Source organism: Geotrypetes seraphini, chromosome 11 (assembly GCF_902459505.1).
Source record: "Geotrypetes seraphini chromosome 11, aGeoSer1.1, whole genome shotgun sequence".
Taxonomy (NCBI): domain Eukaryota; kingdom Metazoa; phylum Chordata; class Amphibia; order Gymnophiona; family Dermophiidae; genus Geotrypetes; species Geotrypetes seraphini.
The window spans coordinates 116919671-116936759 of record NC_047094.1 but is presented as its reverse complement, the minus strand read 5'-3'; the positions used below and the strand labels follow the sequence as shown (position 1 = coordinate 116936759).

At 44.3% G+C, this 17089-nt stretch overlaps 1 protein-coding gene across 2 annotated transcripts in view; it reads left to right on the top strand.

Moving 5' to 3' along the window:
* The window catches only part of ASXL1 (ASXL transcriptional regulator 1), a 227894-nt gene that overhangs the window by 86136 nt on the left and 124669 nt on the right, over positions 1–17089 (top strand). For both annotated transcript variants that reach the window (XM_033962878.1, XM_033962877.1), the window contains exon 6: positions 1430–1523. In XM_033962878.1, coding sequence (XP_033818769.1) covers positions 1430–1523 — 94 coding nt within the window. The remainder of the gene's footprint in view (positions 1–1429; positions 1524–17089) is intronic.

Genomic DNA, 17089 nt, shown 5'->3' with positions numbered 1-17089 from the left:
GAAAACACAGATATTCAGTGCTGCTTGCCAGAAATGGCCTGCCAGGATCATCATGCTACCCGCTGCCATCTGAAAATTGCCCGGTTTGAGTCCAGACAGCCTATTTAAAAAGTGGCACTTGAATGAATAAACTGGTTCTAGATTTGCAAGATGAGTGTTCTGTGGTGTCATTCTAATGTTCATAATTTGTAACAAAAGTTCCCAGACTGGTTTATAATTCAAATAGTATTGCAAGATTCATTGCTGGGGCTTATAATAAAGGCCCAGATTCACTAAAGATAGTGACTTAATCGCTGTTGGCCGATTCTTTGGCCGATTTTCAAACAGCGATTGATTCGTTATCAAGTTTGCATGCCAGTGATCAATCAGGGACTTCCTTAGATTTCCTTAGGCTTCTCCCTAAGCAAGTCCATGATTGGCTTAGACACCTCAGGCCCCTCCCAAGGTGCCTGAGCCAATCAGGGCCTTAGGCCCCTCCCCGTGCATCATATGATGCACCGGGGAGGGGCCTAAGTCCCGCATTGCGCAGGAGGTGGCCGGAAGAGCAGGAGGATCTGCCTGGGCACCCCTCCTGCTTCTAACTTAAAGGCATCCCTCCTGCCAGGTTTTTTCAAGGGAGAGAGGTATTTGCGGGCAGGAGGGAGTGGGCATCCTTCCTGCCTTTTTCTTTGGAGTGGAAGGTAGAGGGCCTCCCTCCTGCCATATTTTTGGGGTTCAGGTGGGTTCAGCAGGGAAGGCTGGAGGTGGGGGATTTTTAAAAAAATATATATATATATTTTTTTTTGGGGGGGGGGGACCAGATATTTTGCATGTGTAATACATGCAAAATATCAGTGCCACTTTTTTAAAAAAATGAACTCCGCGCCCCCAGCAGACCTGTCAGTAACAGTTACAGCAGTCGGTAACACAGTTCTACAGCAGTCGGGTTTTAGAATTGTAAAACTTGATACAAAATAGCCAAGCAAATGTTAGTGTTAGCAAATGTTGCTTGGCTATTTTGCATGGGATTTTATAAATTTGTATGGCCGGATCGGAAAATGGGCAATCGAGGGGGAAAACATGCGGTGGGCTGTTTTGTGAATTGGGTCGGTTAGTAGCGATGATCGCTGACTTTAGTGAATCTGAGCCAAAGTCCTTTCTCTCTCCCATGGACCTCTCTTTGACCAACAACAGTCAGCAGCAGTTGATGCAGAGTCTGTAAGGACTTTACTCTTGCTGCTAATGATCCCGGCTACTATTGCTGGTAAATGGAAAGCAGGGAGGGGTCACAAAGAGTAGTAGCACTTGTTTTGGTTATTATCTGTCTCGGTTCTATGAATTTTTAAGTGATAATTTGAAGTTGTACTAAAAAAATGTTTTAGTACAGATTCTTGATACAATATTTTGTGTGCAATTTTTATATCTTTGTACATTTTCCTCTGAAATATAGACAAGCAAACTGAAGAAAAAGACTGAAGTGATGTTACCTAGAGTTGTGCTGACTCCTTTGAAAGTGAATGGCACACAGGTAGAGTCTGCTTCAGGTGAGTAGCTTCTCACCAGGCTGTTTGTTCTTATCTGAGAGAGGTAGAAAAAGGTTAAACTGAGGTAATATTTAAGGAAACAAACATAAATGAAATGGTTAATATTGAAGTGAATATTAACACTGCTGCAGTGTGTACTGAGTCATAAAAGAGAGATTAGCATGATGAGGGAAAATTCTGTTAGATTCAACCATACTGTGAGAAACCCACTCTCCCAACACATAGCGTGTGACGAAAGAAGGAAGAGGATCTCAGAAACCAGCTTGGTAATTGGTAAATGAACCTAAGCCAAGACTTACAAGGTTCCACATTTCAATCAGTCTCCCAGAAGAGATGGTGGAGACAGAGGCTGTGTCTGAATTCAAAAGGGCTTGAGATAGACACATGGGATCACTCGGAGAGAGAAAGAGATAATGGTTACTGTGAATGGGCAGACTAAATGGGCCATTTGACTTTTATCTGCCATAATGTTTATATGATCCTTAAAACTATTTAAATTATTCCTAAAAATTTTGAAGAAACTCATTCGTTTTACATTCTTAGTTTCCAAAACATGTATCAAATAAAGATGTTTTATCACTTATCTTCAGTTTGATTATACAGGCTGCCTGTATTATCAAACTGAAGATAAGATATAAAACATCTTTATTTGATATATGTTTTGGAAGTTAAGAAAGTAAAACAAATGAGTTTCTTTAAATTTTTAGGAATAGTTTAAATAAATAGTTTTAAAGAGTGAATACTCAAGATTTGTAATAGGAAGGAGGAGGGCACAAAGATTGATGATTGACATGTGGAACCTTGTAAGTCATGGCTTAGGTTAATTTACAATTACAAAGCTGGTTTCTGAGATACTTTTCCTCCTTTCGTCCCACTCTGTGTTAAGAGAGTGGGCTTCTCACTATATGGTTGTAATTTTTCCATATTGATCTCACTTACCATCTATTTGAAAAGCAGTGTGTAACTAAAATTCTGTTAGGTTTTCTGGATTCAGTATGCTAGGTGTTCAATTGCCTCCCGCAAACTGGGAGTTGCAGAAATCCAAACACTTTTTTGAGCACCTTAGAGAGAGAGTTACAGTCCCCTGCAGTTTCAATTTCTGCAAGCAATCCATGCAGAAGTCTGTTGGATATGTTCTGCATATTTGTCTTAATTTTTCTCTTAAAGTTATTTTTTTTTTTTCGGTGGCTTAAGTGCCTTGAGAGCCTGTGCGGTGTCCTCTTCCAGAGGAAAGGATGCTGTCCCGCAGAATTGGACTGCTGCTTCACAGAGAAGCTTTGGTGGATCTGTGTAGCCAGCCTTCTTGTTCCACCCTTCTCAGATTTGAGGTCCATTCCCCTGGGAGTTTGCTTGCCATCTGACACTGTTGGGGGTTTAAGCGCATGCTATATGTATCCTAAGTAAAAATTTCCCTCCGAATTTCAGGGCACAGGGTTTCAGGGTATTTCCCGGTCGCGTGGATAGTTTCCATTGTGGTGGAAATTACAGTCTGTGTCCATTTGACTGGCAATCTGAAGATCTTCGTTTGGTCATTTGGAGCAATTTCTGAGACAGAAAATCCTTTTCCTCCATTCAGCTGCAGTGTAACAGCTGTCAGGCAGGCACTTCACAGACTGTTAAGTATACCTCAATTATTTCCTATGGGAACTTTGGGAGTGGTGTGTACGACTCTGTAAAATGCATTTTTTGTAGTTTCTTACGGTAGGATTCAGGTCTCCCACCTCCTCAAACTAGCTATTTTTTATTTTTGGATTTTCTTTATTTTTGCTGTGTTTGGTGTGAATTTGCTGACGGGTGCCATTTTGAATTTTTATCAATTTTCTTTTCAAAGTTTTATTTCTGCCTCAAAACCTCTCAATTCAATTAAAAATCATTTAGGATGAACTCCCCAGCCCCTATTCTGAAACGGGCTTCAGCAGATACTCCTTATACTTCATCGTGCCAAAGTACAGCTCAGAGGACTGGAGGCCCGTTCTGGATCTAAAGTCAATCAGTCACTTCCTGTGGATTCCTTGTTTCTGAATGGACATCATGCGCACAGTCATTGCTGCTGTACCTCCTTGGGAGTTTCAAGCATCATTGGATCTCACAGAAGCTTACCTCCATATTCCAATAATTTCAGAGCATCACAGTTTTCTGCATTTCCATGGTCTGCAACAGCATATCCAGTTTGCAGCTCTTCCCTTTGGGTTTGCGACAGCTCCCCGCACTTTTACCAAAGTGATGGTAGTTGTAGCGGCTTTTCTCTGCAGGCAGGGTGTCCAGGTCCATCCTTTCTTGGATGACTGATTGATCCAGGCTCTGTTTTAACACAAGTGCGCACATGCAGTGGAGACAGTGGTCTCTTTGTTACAGGGCTTGGGTTGGATTGTCAACTTCAAAAAGAGCCAGTTGACTTCATCATAGACCTTGGAGTATCTGGGCCTTCTCTTTGACACCTGGCAGGGTCGTGTGTTTCTTTCCTAGCTAGGCAGTCCGAAACTTCAGCAGCAGATCAGAGATCTCCTGAAACTTCTAGCTACCATGCCCTTACATTATATGCAGATGCTGGGGTCTATGGCATCCTCCTTGGAGGCGGTCCTCTGGGCCAGAGCTCACATGCACCCTCTATAGGAGTCCCTCATCTTTCTATGGTCTCCGCAAGGTCATCCCCTTCAGATGCTGCTCCCCAGGACGGAACCAGCGTGCAGAAGTCTGCACTGGTGGCTTCAGGGGGAGGCTCTCCACTAGGGCAAGTTTCTTCGGGTCTTAGAATGATTAACTCTTATGATGGATGCAAGATTGTCGGGTTGGGGTGCTCAGTGAAGGGACCACTTCATACAGGGGCAGTGGACTCCTCGTCAGAGATGTTGGCCGATCAATCGTTTGCAGCTTCAGGCAATTCACCTAGCATTACTCGCTCTCCAGCCCGCTCTGGAAAGCGGTGCGAGTGTTCTCAGACAATGCCATAGCAGTGTCTTATGTAATTCGGCAAGAGATCACCAGAAGCACGCTCCTTTGGACCAGGAGGTCACATGCTGTTTCACTGGGCAGAGTTACATCTTCTGTCTCTCGGCGGTTCATGTGGCTGGAGTTGACAATGTGCATGCAGGCAGACTTCCTCAGTCAACAAGGGAGAATGGGTCCCTCTTGTGGAAAGCTTTTTTGTCTGTCTGTACAGTGCTGGGGTTGGCCCCAGATGGACTTGATGGCTTCAGCAGAGAGCTCAAAGGTCAGGTGCTTCTTCAGTTGAAGAACAGAGCATGAAAGCCTAAAACTGGATGCCTTGGTTCAGCTCTGGCTGGCTTACCAGCTCATTTGTGTTCCCTCTGTGGCCTCTGGTTGTTTGAGTCATCCGCTGGATAGCGATGCATCCCAGCTTCGTGATTCTAATTGCTCTGGACTTGCCTCATCATCCGAGGTTTGCAGATCTCATCTGTCTTCAGTAGGACAGGAAGCTTACGCTCTCTCTTCCTCGAAACCTTCTTAGTGAGGGTCCGGTGCCCATGGAGATTCACAGCAATTTAGTCTTATGGAATTGGCTCTTGACCGCTCAACCTCGAGTTGCGGTTATTCAGAGGAGGTCCTCTCGATCTTGAAGTCCAAGAAACCCTAAACTATGGCTTCCTATGCCTCAGCCTGGAAGGCTTTCCAACTGTGGTGTGCTAAGGACGAGGTGGAGCCTGAACAGGCTCCCATTTTAGTGGTCCTGGCTTTTCTTCAAGCAGGCTTAGATAAGGTTTAGTGGTGGCCTCCTTTAAAGTTCTCACAGCAGGCTTTTTGTGCTTCAGGGCATGTAGGGATTCCAGTTCGCTTCCTGCTCATCTGGATGTGACCAGGTTTCTGAGATGGGCACATCGTTTGTATAATCCTTTGTGGGATCTTACCATCATTCTACAGGGCTTTGTGGAAGCCCCATTTGAGCCACTGAAGGCTGCTACTCTTCTGGGTCTTATTCTCAGACTGTCTTTCTGGTCACCTTTGTCTTTGCATAACATATTTCAGAGCTTCAAGCTCTTTCATACGGAGACCCTGTATTCATCTAACAGACATCTGAGTTGTTCTCCGTACTGTACCTTCCTTTCTACCGATGGTAGTTTCTTCTTTCCATGTCACCCAGGAGGTTCATTTGCTTTTGTTTCATTCCACAGGCTCAGATTGCAAGGATTAGATATTACGCAAGTTGGATATCAAGGGAGTCTTGCTCCATTTTTGGAGAGGACTAATGATTGCCAGCTATCTGATCACCTCTTTGTCCTGACTGTTCCACCTAGGTGTCTATGACCTCGATCGCCCAATGGATTCATATGGCCATTTCCTTGGCTTATATCAACAGCGGCAAGTTGCCGCCGGTTTCCCTTCAGGCCCACTCCACTAGAAGTGTTGCTGCTTCATAAGAACATAAGAAGTTGCCTCCGCTGAGTCAGACCAGAGGTCCATCTCGCCCAGCGGTCCGCTCTCGCGGCGGCCCATCAGACGGAGTCTTGTGTGTTTTCTCTAGATGACATTTACAGGGTGGCTCCTTGGTCTTCTCTTCCTACCTTTACCTGTTTTTTTTCCAGGTGGATGTGACAGCTCGCTCTGATGCTGCTTTTGGGACCTCATTGTTGCGGGCAGACTCTTCTGTCCCTCCCTATACACTGCCATTGCTTTTGTTTGTTACCTAGCATGCTGAATCCATAAGGGACATAACAGAATGTAAGATTAGGTTTTAACCTTGGATAATCTTCTTTGTGTTAGTCCCTGGAGGGTTCAGTACGGCCCACCCTCTGACTTGTTCTGAATTTCCTGCTTTCTGCCTCACTTATTCTCCTTCCAGGCTTAAAGATCTTCCAGCCAGTTGACGGATCCTGTGGGAGGTTTTCCACCTCTGTGAGTATGCATTACTGAAGGCTATCTCATGTGGATGCTCGTTGCACAGAGCAGGTTAGTTCTACATTGTTCCCCACTGTTTTTCTGTATTGCCTTTGTGCCTGTGTATTGCTTGTTTTCATGTTTTGCAGTGCAGATCAGTTCAGAAATTATGTTGCTGGGGAGCTTCCCCAATACCCCTTCCTTGTCATGGATTTGTTCAGGTATGTTACTTGGCTTTGGGACTGAACTTCAGTTGGCTTTAACTCTTTCTCTCTAAGGTGGGAAGAGTGTGTATTCATAAAAGTATTTGGATTTCTGCAACTCCCGGATTGTGGGAACGGATTGAACACCTAACGTACTGAATCCTCCTAGGACTAACAGAAGATTATCAAAGGTGAAAACCTAATTCCGTATCGCCTGATAGACTGGTACAGTTTTTCATTGATGGATTAAATTTCACTGTGACCAGCAGGTGGAGACTAAGACCAAACTTTGATTGTAGTATATTAGCTGAGGCTCCCCCTCCTAACCCAGTCTTTTCTCAGTCTCCAGCGGGTGAGATAGGACTATTAAGGCTACCCCTGGTTAGCACTGTTGGATATTGCTTAGGATTCCTGGTCCCCTTTTTGGTGCTGGACGGAGCTTGGATGGGTCCTGTTTGAGAGTTTGTCTGACCTCGGGGGTGTTAAACCCGGCAGGTCTCGTGCTGAGTCCCTCTCCTGTCTTCATCTACCTCCCCACGTTTTTGTAGAGGTGCCTCAGTTGGCAGCCTGGCCACCTATAAGAGCCAGTGGAGTCTGTTCTGGAAAAAAAAATCCTGAGGCTGTGCTGGTTAAAGGGCTCTTTTCCCCTTTGAAATTGCTGTCTTTACTGTTTTTCTCATCTAACCGGCACTTATTTTATAGCTAAGTAGCATTTTAGCACAATGAGCAGTTTGCATGGGAAAAAGTGCTGGTTGTGCTCCAGATGCGAGGCACTCGCAACCAACCTGTGCTAGCATTGTACAGGCCGGAGCGGTGGGGGATCCTCATTGGCATCGGGTGCTGGTGTCTAAGGAACCCTGCTGCAAGTGCCTCATGAGTCAGCAGCTGATTGCGGGGAAGCCCGTGCTTCCCCCAACGCCCACGCAGTAGTTTCTCGATGGTCAGGGTAAAAATTATTCCCTTACCACTGAAGTGGCTGGGGACTATGATTTAGCAACCATCCTGAAGGTCTTCTAAATTCTATACAAATTGCTCAAAATGAGTGATTGAAGGTAGGAAGATCTTCTAGAATATTGGGAATAATTTTAGATTCCATTTTGTTTTTGAAACATAGATAATCTGTTTATCTATGTTTTTCAAACAGGCAATAAAGATCAATCCGAGTATATTTTCATGATCAGAATTTTGAATTGTTGGTTCAGAATGTGATTGTCCCATTTAGATTATTGTAATCTTCTATATCAGAGTTTGTCAGTTAAACTAAGACACTGACTTGCAATTGCTGCAAAATATGGCAGTGAGATTAATTTTTAAATAAGGTAAATTTTGCCATGTTTCTGCTCTGTTTAAGTTATATTGGCTGCCATTATAAGTTAGAACTTTTATGTTTAAATCTGTTTTATTAATTTGAAGAAATACACCAAACAAATAACCATCAATCCAGAAACATAAGTACAAAACAACTCCACCTCACCCACCCACCCACCCAAGGGAACAACCACACCAAGGTCCCTTATATCATTAACATTAATATGCCATATGGGTTAGTTCAGTAGTCTACTGCGCACAGTGGGTAACAAAGTTGAACGAAAAGGTATCCAGCACCGGATATAAAAGGAGCCTTGCTTAGAGTCCATATCACCAACCATCTGGTGCTCATATCCCGCCAGCTGGATCAACTGGGATCGCCAGTGCGATATCGTGGGAGTATGTGGAGACAACCAGCATTGAAGAATAGTTTTGAGTCCCATAAAGATAGCTTTGTGTACAAATGCAGCAGCACCCGGCTTAACAGGGACCAAGGAAAGATTTAAAATGAAAAGAAAAGTGACTGTGGGCATCCAAGTGTAATGCCATATAGACTGGATGTGCAAGCAAATACTTTTCCAATAAGCCCGAATACCCGGGCACAACCAAAACATATGGCCCAAGGTGGCTCTGGGAGACGCACATCTAGGGCAACTGTCCGTAGAGCTAACTTGCGCTTTGTAGGCTCGAACAGGCGCAAAATAAGCCCGAATCAAAAATTTCTAGTACCTCTCCTTGTCCGCTGCTGATACCAAGAGTTTGGCCCCCAGTAGAACACTCCACTTTAGCATAGCCGGAGTAATTTGTATCCATAAATCCCGAGTCCACTGGGCTGCCAAAGTAGGATAATCCAATTCTCCCGCCAGCTCCTGAAGAAATCGGTGTTGAAAATGCAAGGGTATGGGCACCTGTGCAGTCAAACAAAAGGATTCAGACAATTTCTCCCGAATCTCCTCTGATAAAGCTGAGCCAGGGAGAGAGTGAACATAATGGTGCAATTGTCTGTAAAAGAACCAGTCCGTTGCTGCTAGAGTAAAAGAGTCTTGTAATGTCTGAAATGATTGAATCGTGCCATTGGGCTGTAAGACTTGAGATAAATAAAACAAGCCCCTCTTGGACCACAAATTGAGAGCTCCATGACTGATGCCAGGGAGGAAATCCCCATTGCCAGTTATAGGTAAACAAGGGGGTCACATCAAATCGAACACCCAATTGAGTACAGAGTTGCCTCCAAACCCTATGCACTGGTGATAACAAATCCCCATAATGCAAAACTCTAGGAGGCAGACTCTTCACATGCAGCAAGTAACTAAAATGGTAAGGAACAAAAGCTAGACACTCCACCCCAGTAGCTGAAAAATGGGAGGTTCCACAAAACCAGTTAGTCACATGCCGAAGTTGACAAGCCACATTAAGCCTGCCCAGGTGCAATAACCCCAGACCCCCCTGAGCAAAAGGTAGAGTAAGAGTACGTAAAGGAATCCTAGATCGTCTACCACTCCATAAAAACAAAAGTAAAGATCTATGAAACAATCGGAAATGACATCGCTTAAGAAGTAAGGGCAAAGTCTGGAGAAGGTAGAGCCATTGAGGGATCACCATCATATTATACAGAGCTATTTTACCCAGGAGGGTCAAAGGGTAGGATTGCCAAGCCTGCAGTCTTTGTCCAGTTGTAGTTAACAAAGGGAGAATGTTAAGAGAGTAAAGTGTAGTCAAATCCCATGGTAGAAGGATGCCTAAATAACGGATGGAAGAAGAGGCAACGGAAAAGTACCCTCCCAAGTGTCACGAACTGCCTGTTGTAAGGAAAGCACCAAAGACTTATGTGGGTTCAGTGTCAGACCAGAAAATAAATGAAACTCATCCAGAAGCTCCAAAGCGCGGGTCAGGGATTGTTGCGGCCGTGCCAGGGCCAGCAATAGGTCGTCCGCAAATGCTAACACCCGCAATTGGGAAGAGCCCTCCGATAATCCAACCTAGTCATCATCCCTCAGGATCGTTCGGAGAAGTGGCTCCAAGTATAATAGAAAGAGTAAGGGGGATAGAGGACAACCCTGACGCGTCCCTCGACCAACCGCAAAGGAGCGCATGGGGATCCCATTCACCAAGATAGATGCCAGTGGGGCTGAGTATAACGCCTGTAGGGAGTTATCGAACCCGCCTCCTATGCCCACATACTCCAGGACTCGGAAAAGATAAGGCCAGAGAACCTGGTCAAACGCCTTGGCGGCATCCAAGCTCGCAAGAATTCCTGGGATTGATTTCGATTGGGCTCTAGACATAGCCAACAATACTCTCCGAACGTTCACTACTGAATGTCTGCCTTGTACAAAGCCAACCTGCTCGGGAGATATAACATGAGGCAAGAGAGGCGTCAAACTAACAAGCTAACAAATGAGCCAAAATTTTTAGATCTACATTATTGAGGGAAATGGGACGATAAGATTCGACTTCATCTCTAGACTTACCAGGCTTGGGGAGCAACGTGATAGTAGCGGCATTTGCGTAAGCTGGAAACGACCCAGTCTCTGAAGCCGTAACAAAAAATTCAATTGAAAACCCATCAGGGCCCGGAGCCGTACAAGAGCGCAAGTTCTTTATCGTCTTTTGGATCTCCGTGCCCTGTATAGGCCGATTGAAAGCTTGTCTCTGCAGGCCTGTGAATTTTGACATGCCCGCATCTTCTATGTAATCCAGAACATCGGGACCACAATAGGGGCCTGGACTAGCGTAAAACTTCGAAAAATGGCAATAAAAAGCCTCCGCAATGTCTTCCGGCTTCGTGTAGTAAGAGTTCTGGCCTTTTCGAATTCGTGAGATATATCTATCATCCTGCCAATTCTTAGTTAGAGTGGCCAACATTTTGTCCATCTTGTTCCCATAACAATAATACCTATACTTCCGATATAAGAGCGAGCGCTTAGTACGATCATGTAGCAAGGCATTTAGGGCAACCTGGCCGAGTGAAGTTCTTCCCGTAAAGCAGGAGTAGAATGTCGTAAATATCTAGCTTTCAATTGAGAGTAATGTTTTTCCAAGCGAATAATACCATTCGAAATACGTTTGCAACGGGCTGCCATATAAGATATAATATGCCCTCGAAGAACAACCTTGGCCGTTTCCCAGAAAAGGGCTGAGTCAGATTGGTATTGGCCATTAGTCAAGAGATAATCATCCCAACATTTACGCAAGTAAGCGAGAAAATCAGGATCAGCCTGCAAATACGATGGGAAATGCCAATGATAGGTCCCCCGAGGAGAAATACCCTAGGAAATATCCACCCAAATGAGGCAGTGGTCAGACACCTCCATGGGTCCAATAGTAGCCTCTGCTACCCGGGAGAATAAGGATTCTGAAATCAAAAGAAAATCTCCCAGATCCCTCTCCTCCACCAACTCAGGAAGGCCCACAAATTGAAGGTTGTTTCTCCGGGACCTATTTTCAAGATCATCTACCTTCGCCTTGAGGTCCACCAGGGCTGTCGTATAAGCTGCTTACTCTTGGGATATCCGTTGCACAAAGTCCTCCATGTTATCCCAGGACAAGCAGGCACAATATTCTCACACATGGGTGATGTTACTGACGGAGCCCCAGCACGGACCACTTCAAAAGTGCATCGCCATTTTAAAACTTTAGAAAGTTTGCGATAGCCTGCACCGTGTATGCACGAGTGCCTTCCCGCCCGATGTAGGCGTGCGGTCCCTTCAGTTTCTTAGTCTCCGCGGAGCTAAGAAGTCACGTCGCAACGGCCGTTCAGGTATTTTTTGTCTTTCGCTGCCTTCCCGCTCTCGCGGAATATGACTTTTTGTCACTTTTTTCTTTATTATTTTCATCCGTTGAAAAAAAACAAACAAAAAAACAAAACAAAACCCGAAAACATCAAACTTTGTTTTTCCCTGTCGCAGCTTCCGGCTGGTGGGGCCTCCTGTCCCATCTTGGCCTCTGATTTCTATTTTGTGGACACCATCTTTCTGTCCATGTCACACCCGCAGACAGGATTTTAAAAGTGCGTTCGTTGTGCTCGGCCCATTTCGGTTACAGATTCACACCACTGGGTGCCTTTAGTGCCTAGGGCCTGAGCACCGCCCGGAGACTTGTACGTACGCGATGTTCTTCACTTCAGAAGTGGACATTAAAAAACCGTCTCCTTCAACAGAAAATCCTATTCGGTGCCGCTATGGAAGGAGAGCAGGCACAATTAACAACTCCCTCAGTGCCGACCAAGAAGACACTGCAATCTTAGATGCCGGTGGAATCTTCTCTGGTGTCGCAACCTGCTATAGGTAAGCTGGCTAAGAAGCCTCCTTCTGCTGACTCTGGGGCTAAGGTCAAACAGGCATTGAGTCAAGTCATGCCGACCTTAAAAAAGTCCCGTAAGCACCCAGTGCCGATTTTGGTGAATGCCTCAACATTGGCCTCCTCATCACCGGAGCGCAGCACCATCGATAACGGCTAAAAAGCAAACGGTACCAGTGCTCTCATTGACACAAAAAATAGACAATTTGCTTTGGGAGGAATTGGGTGAATATTTTCACATGCTCGTTCCCTCCCAATTCATGCCACTCTCGACACCGCTTTCTCAAGGTCAGTCGACACTGGCTTTTCCAATGACAGTTCAATCTCAGCCTATAGCATTACCGATTGAAATACATACTGCTTTGGTACGCAGGCCTTTGACGAAAGAGTCAATATCTCTTCCTCAATACCAACTGTCTTCTGCTCCATCTTCTCTTGAGGTGACTCCGGTATGGTCTGGCAAGGCCTCTCTCAAACTGAAGAACATAGAGCCCTCGACACTGAGTCACCAGAAACTACTTCATTCTGTTCAGGACTCTGACTTGTTTGGAGACTCGGACCAGGAGCTACTTACATCTGATGATGAGGACTCAGACACTTCAGCTTCTCCTCAGCATACCACTCAAACTCCTGCGTTCACAGAAAGATCAACTTTCTCCAGATTTCTCTGGAAGATGGCTGAGGACCTCACCATCCCTCTACAAGCTGATTGCAGATTCAGTAAACAATTCTTGGAAACCTTGGATTATGAGCATCCCCCCAAGGAGATGCTACGTCTCCTTCTTCATGACATGTTACGTGAGAATTTTTACAAAAACTTGGAGACCCTGCTTTCCATCCTTGTGGCTCCTAGAAAGCTGGACTCATTATATAAAGTAGTACCCATCCCTGGTTTTGACAAACCACAACTTTCTCATGAGTCCCTTGTGGTTGAGTCAACCTTAAAGAAGTCAGCAGGTCAGTCTTTATGCTTCTGTTCCTCCTACCAGAGAGGGTATGACAATGGATAAATTTGGCAAGAACCTCTTTCAAAATGCCATGCTTGCCAATCAAGCAGGAAATTATTCCTTCTATTTTTCTTGCTACCTGAAACATCTGGTAAATTCCAGCATTTCAGAATCTGATAGTTTCTGTATTATAACTAAGAAAGTATATAGTTCAATCAGTCTGATACATTCGAACTAAACTCTCGAACAGCAACCATGTCAGTAGCTATGTACCATCTTGCTTGGCTTAGGGTCTCTGAGCTTGATGTTAACCATCAGGACTGTTTGGCAAATGCTCTGTGCTTGGGGGATGAACCTTTTGGCCCATCTAAGGATACTGCCTCCCAAAAATTATCCACCCATGAAACCAGGTGGGATGTCATAGTCAAACCTAAGAAAAAACCTCAACCATCTTGCAGTTTCAAATCAGGCTCTTCCTATCAGCTCAGATTCTCTGCCAAGCCTGCTTCACCTGCTGTTCAGCCTAGGAGGCAAAAATAACAGCAACGTCAACAACAACCTAAACAACAGGCTGCTCAGCAGAAACCCTTGCAGCCTTTTTGACATGTTCCTCAAGAGCACAGCCATGGTTCCTGTTCTTCAGCAGTTGCCTCAGCCCATCGGAGGATGACTCCAACATTTCATCACTCATTGGGAGCGTATCACGACCAATCTCTGGGTATTGTCTATCATTCGCGTCAGAGTTACACCCTCCATTTCCACCATCTGCCTCCAAACCATCCGTTAGGAGAGTCTGTTTCAAACCTTGCCCAGTCCTCCCTTCTTCAGGAGGTTCAGTCCCTTCTCCTGCTGAATGCCATCAAGGAAGTTCCCCTATCTCAGCAGGGGCAGGGATTCTACTCCCACTACTTCTTGATTCCCAAGAAGACGGGAGGACTGTGTCTCATTTTGGATCTCTAGTCAAAGAGAAATTCCGTATGCTCTCCCTGGCTCTTCTTTATCCTCTGCTCGACCGCAACGACTGGCTATGCTCTCTAGATCTCAAGGAAGCCTATACCCATATCCCAATTCATCAGGCTTTGCGTCATATCTCTACTTCCAAGTCAATCAGCGACATTATCAATACAAGGTCCTTCCTTTCAGCCTAGCTTCGTCCCTTGGAGTCTTCACCAAGTGTCTCATCATAGTTGCTGCGTCTCTTTGATCACACAGTCTGCAAGTCTTCCCTTACTTGGATGATTGGCTAATCAAAGCTCTGTCATCCCAGCTGGTGGCTCTGCACACAACTTGGACTATATCCTTCCTTCAGCTTCTGGGATTCGAAGTCAATTTCCCAAAATCCTATTTGCTCCCTACTCAACATCTGTAATTCATTTGAGTAATCCTGAATACAACTCAGAGCTTTTCTTCCTCCGGATCATATGCACTCTATTCTTCACCTTTGTCAACGGATGTTTCAAAGCCAAATTTTCTGGGCGAGAAACATGATGATTCTTCTCGGTCACATGGCTTCCACGGTCCATGTGACACCCTTGGCACGACTGCATATGCGCATTCATCAGTGGACCCTGGCATCCCAGTGGTCTCAATTGACAGATCGCCTGTCTCAGCATATCTCTGTAACATCATCTCTTCTGTAGTCGCTTCAATAGTGGATGACCTCTTCCAATCTATGCAGAGGTCTCCTCTTTCATTTACCTCATCATCATCAAGTACTAACGACAGATGTGTGTCTGTATGCATGGGGAGCTCACATGGGAGGCCTACAAACACAAGGTCTCTGGTCTCACAAGGATCGACAGTTTAACATCAATCTCCTAGAATTGCAAGCCATATATTATTACTTTACATTAGGGATTTCTATTCCACCATTACCTTGCAGTTCAAGGCGGATTACAAAAGATTTATCAAGGAAGTATTACAAAAAGATCTTACCAAAAAGAGATTTGGTCATTTTCAAAGAGAGTAAGAAATGAGTTTGGTTATTTGTTTAGGATAGTTGGCTTTAGTGAGAGGCGGTGTTTGATACTTGCAGTGTTATTTCTTTTTCAGGGATTTCTTGAATAGTATGGTCTTCATTTCTTTTCTAAAAGTTTTGTAGTCTAGGGATGCTGTCAGTAGATTGGTGATTTGATTGTCTAGTTTGGCTGCTTGAGGGGCTAGTAGGCCATCATATAGTTTTTTCCGTTTGATCTCCTTAATTGGGGGGTATGAGAATGGGGTGTGAGTTTTCCTATGTCTGGTTGAGGTGTTGTGGATGAGGCGGTTGTTCAGGTAGTTTGGACTGTCTCCGTATAAAGTCTTAAATAGTAGACAGTAGAATTTAAATTGTATTCTTGCTGGGATTGGAAGCTAGTGCGATTTGAGATATGTTTCTGTAATGTGGTCATGTTTCTTAAATGAGTCTTAGTGCTGTGTTTTGGAATGTTTGTAGTTTTGTTATTGTTTCAGGGCAGGAGAGATAGAGGATATTACAGTAGCCTAGTAGGCCTAGTATTAGGGACTGTACTATGAGCTGGAATTGTGATTTGTCGAAGAATTTCTGAACTTGTCTTAAGTTTCTCATGATTGAGAATGATTTTTGTATTGTTTTATTGATTTGCGGTTGCATGATGCAGCATCTGTCGATTGTAATTCCTACTAATTTTAGAGTGGGTTTTATGGGGTAGTTGATTGCATTGATTTCAATGTTGATTATGGTTGGTATTTTGTTGTTTTCAAGGAAGATGAATTTAGTTTTGTCTGGGTTCAATTTCAGTTTGTGATCTTTCATCCAGGTCACTACTGATTTTAGTGTTTGGTGTATTGTTTCTGTCATGGAGGGTTTTGGTTGATCGAAGGGTACGAGAATGGTGATTTGTCGAAGAATTTCTGAACTTGTCTTAAGTTTCTCATGATTGAGAATGATTTTTGTATTGTTTTATTGATTTGCGGTTGCATGATGCAGCATCTGTCGATTGTAATTCCTACTAATTTTAGAGTGGGTTTTATGGGGTAGTTGATTGCATTGATTTCAATGTTGATTATGGTTGGTATTTTGTTGTTTTCAAGGAAGATGAATTTAGTTTTGTCTGGGTTCAATTTCAGTTTGTGATCTTTCATCCAGGTCACTACTGATTTTAGTGTTTGGTGTATTGTTTCTGTCATGGAGGGTTTTGGTTGATCGAAGGGTACGAGAATGGTGATGTCATCTGCATAGCTGTATGAGGTTATGCCTTGTTTGTCCAGGTGGGAGCTAAGGGAGAATGTATAGAGGTTGAAGAGTGTAGGAGATAGAGGGGATCCCTGGGGAACTCCACAGGGGGTTTGACCAAGGTTCTGATTTTTCTTTGTCTGATTTTACTCTATAGGTTCTTGATTTTAGGAATCCTTCAAACCACGAGTATACTTTATCTGTGATACCTATTGTATCTAAGATTTGTAGTAGGATGCTATGGTCCACCAGGTCGAATGCAGCGGTCAGGTCTAGTTGTATGAGCATCATTTTTTTTCCTGTTTTCCTGCTAAGATGTTGTCTGGCTGTGTCTTAAGAGAGATCCTAGTAGTGTTTTTGTGCTAAAGTTGGTTCTGAAGCCGGGTGGGATGGAGTATGTTTTGGTTTTCTAGGTAATTGGGGAGGAATTTGGCAACTAGTCCTTCTATTATTTTGACATAGAGTGGAATAGAGGCAATGGGTCTGTAGTTGGATGTTTGGTCTATTGGTCCTTTAGGGTCTTTGAGGATCGGGGTGATGATGATTTCACTGAGGTTAGTAGGGTAATGGCCGCTTATGAGCGTGATTTGCATTCATTTTAGAAGAAAAGCACAGAATTTTGTGCTGGATGTTTTTAGGAGATATGGTGGACAGATGTTGAGGTCACAGGATGCATGGCTGTATTTTTTGTTGAATTGGGCCATTGAATGTTGGGGAATTGAGACCATATTCTGTCTGCTGTTGTTGAATCTATCTGTGGGGAGAATTGAGAGTTCGGTAAGA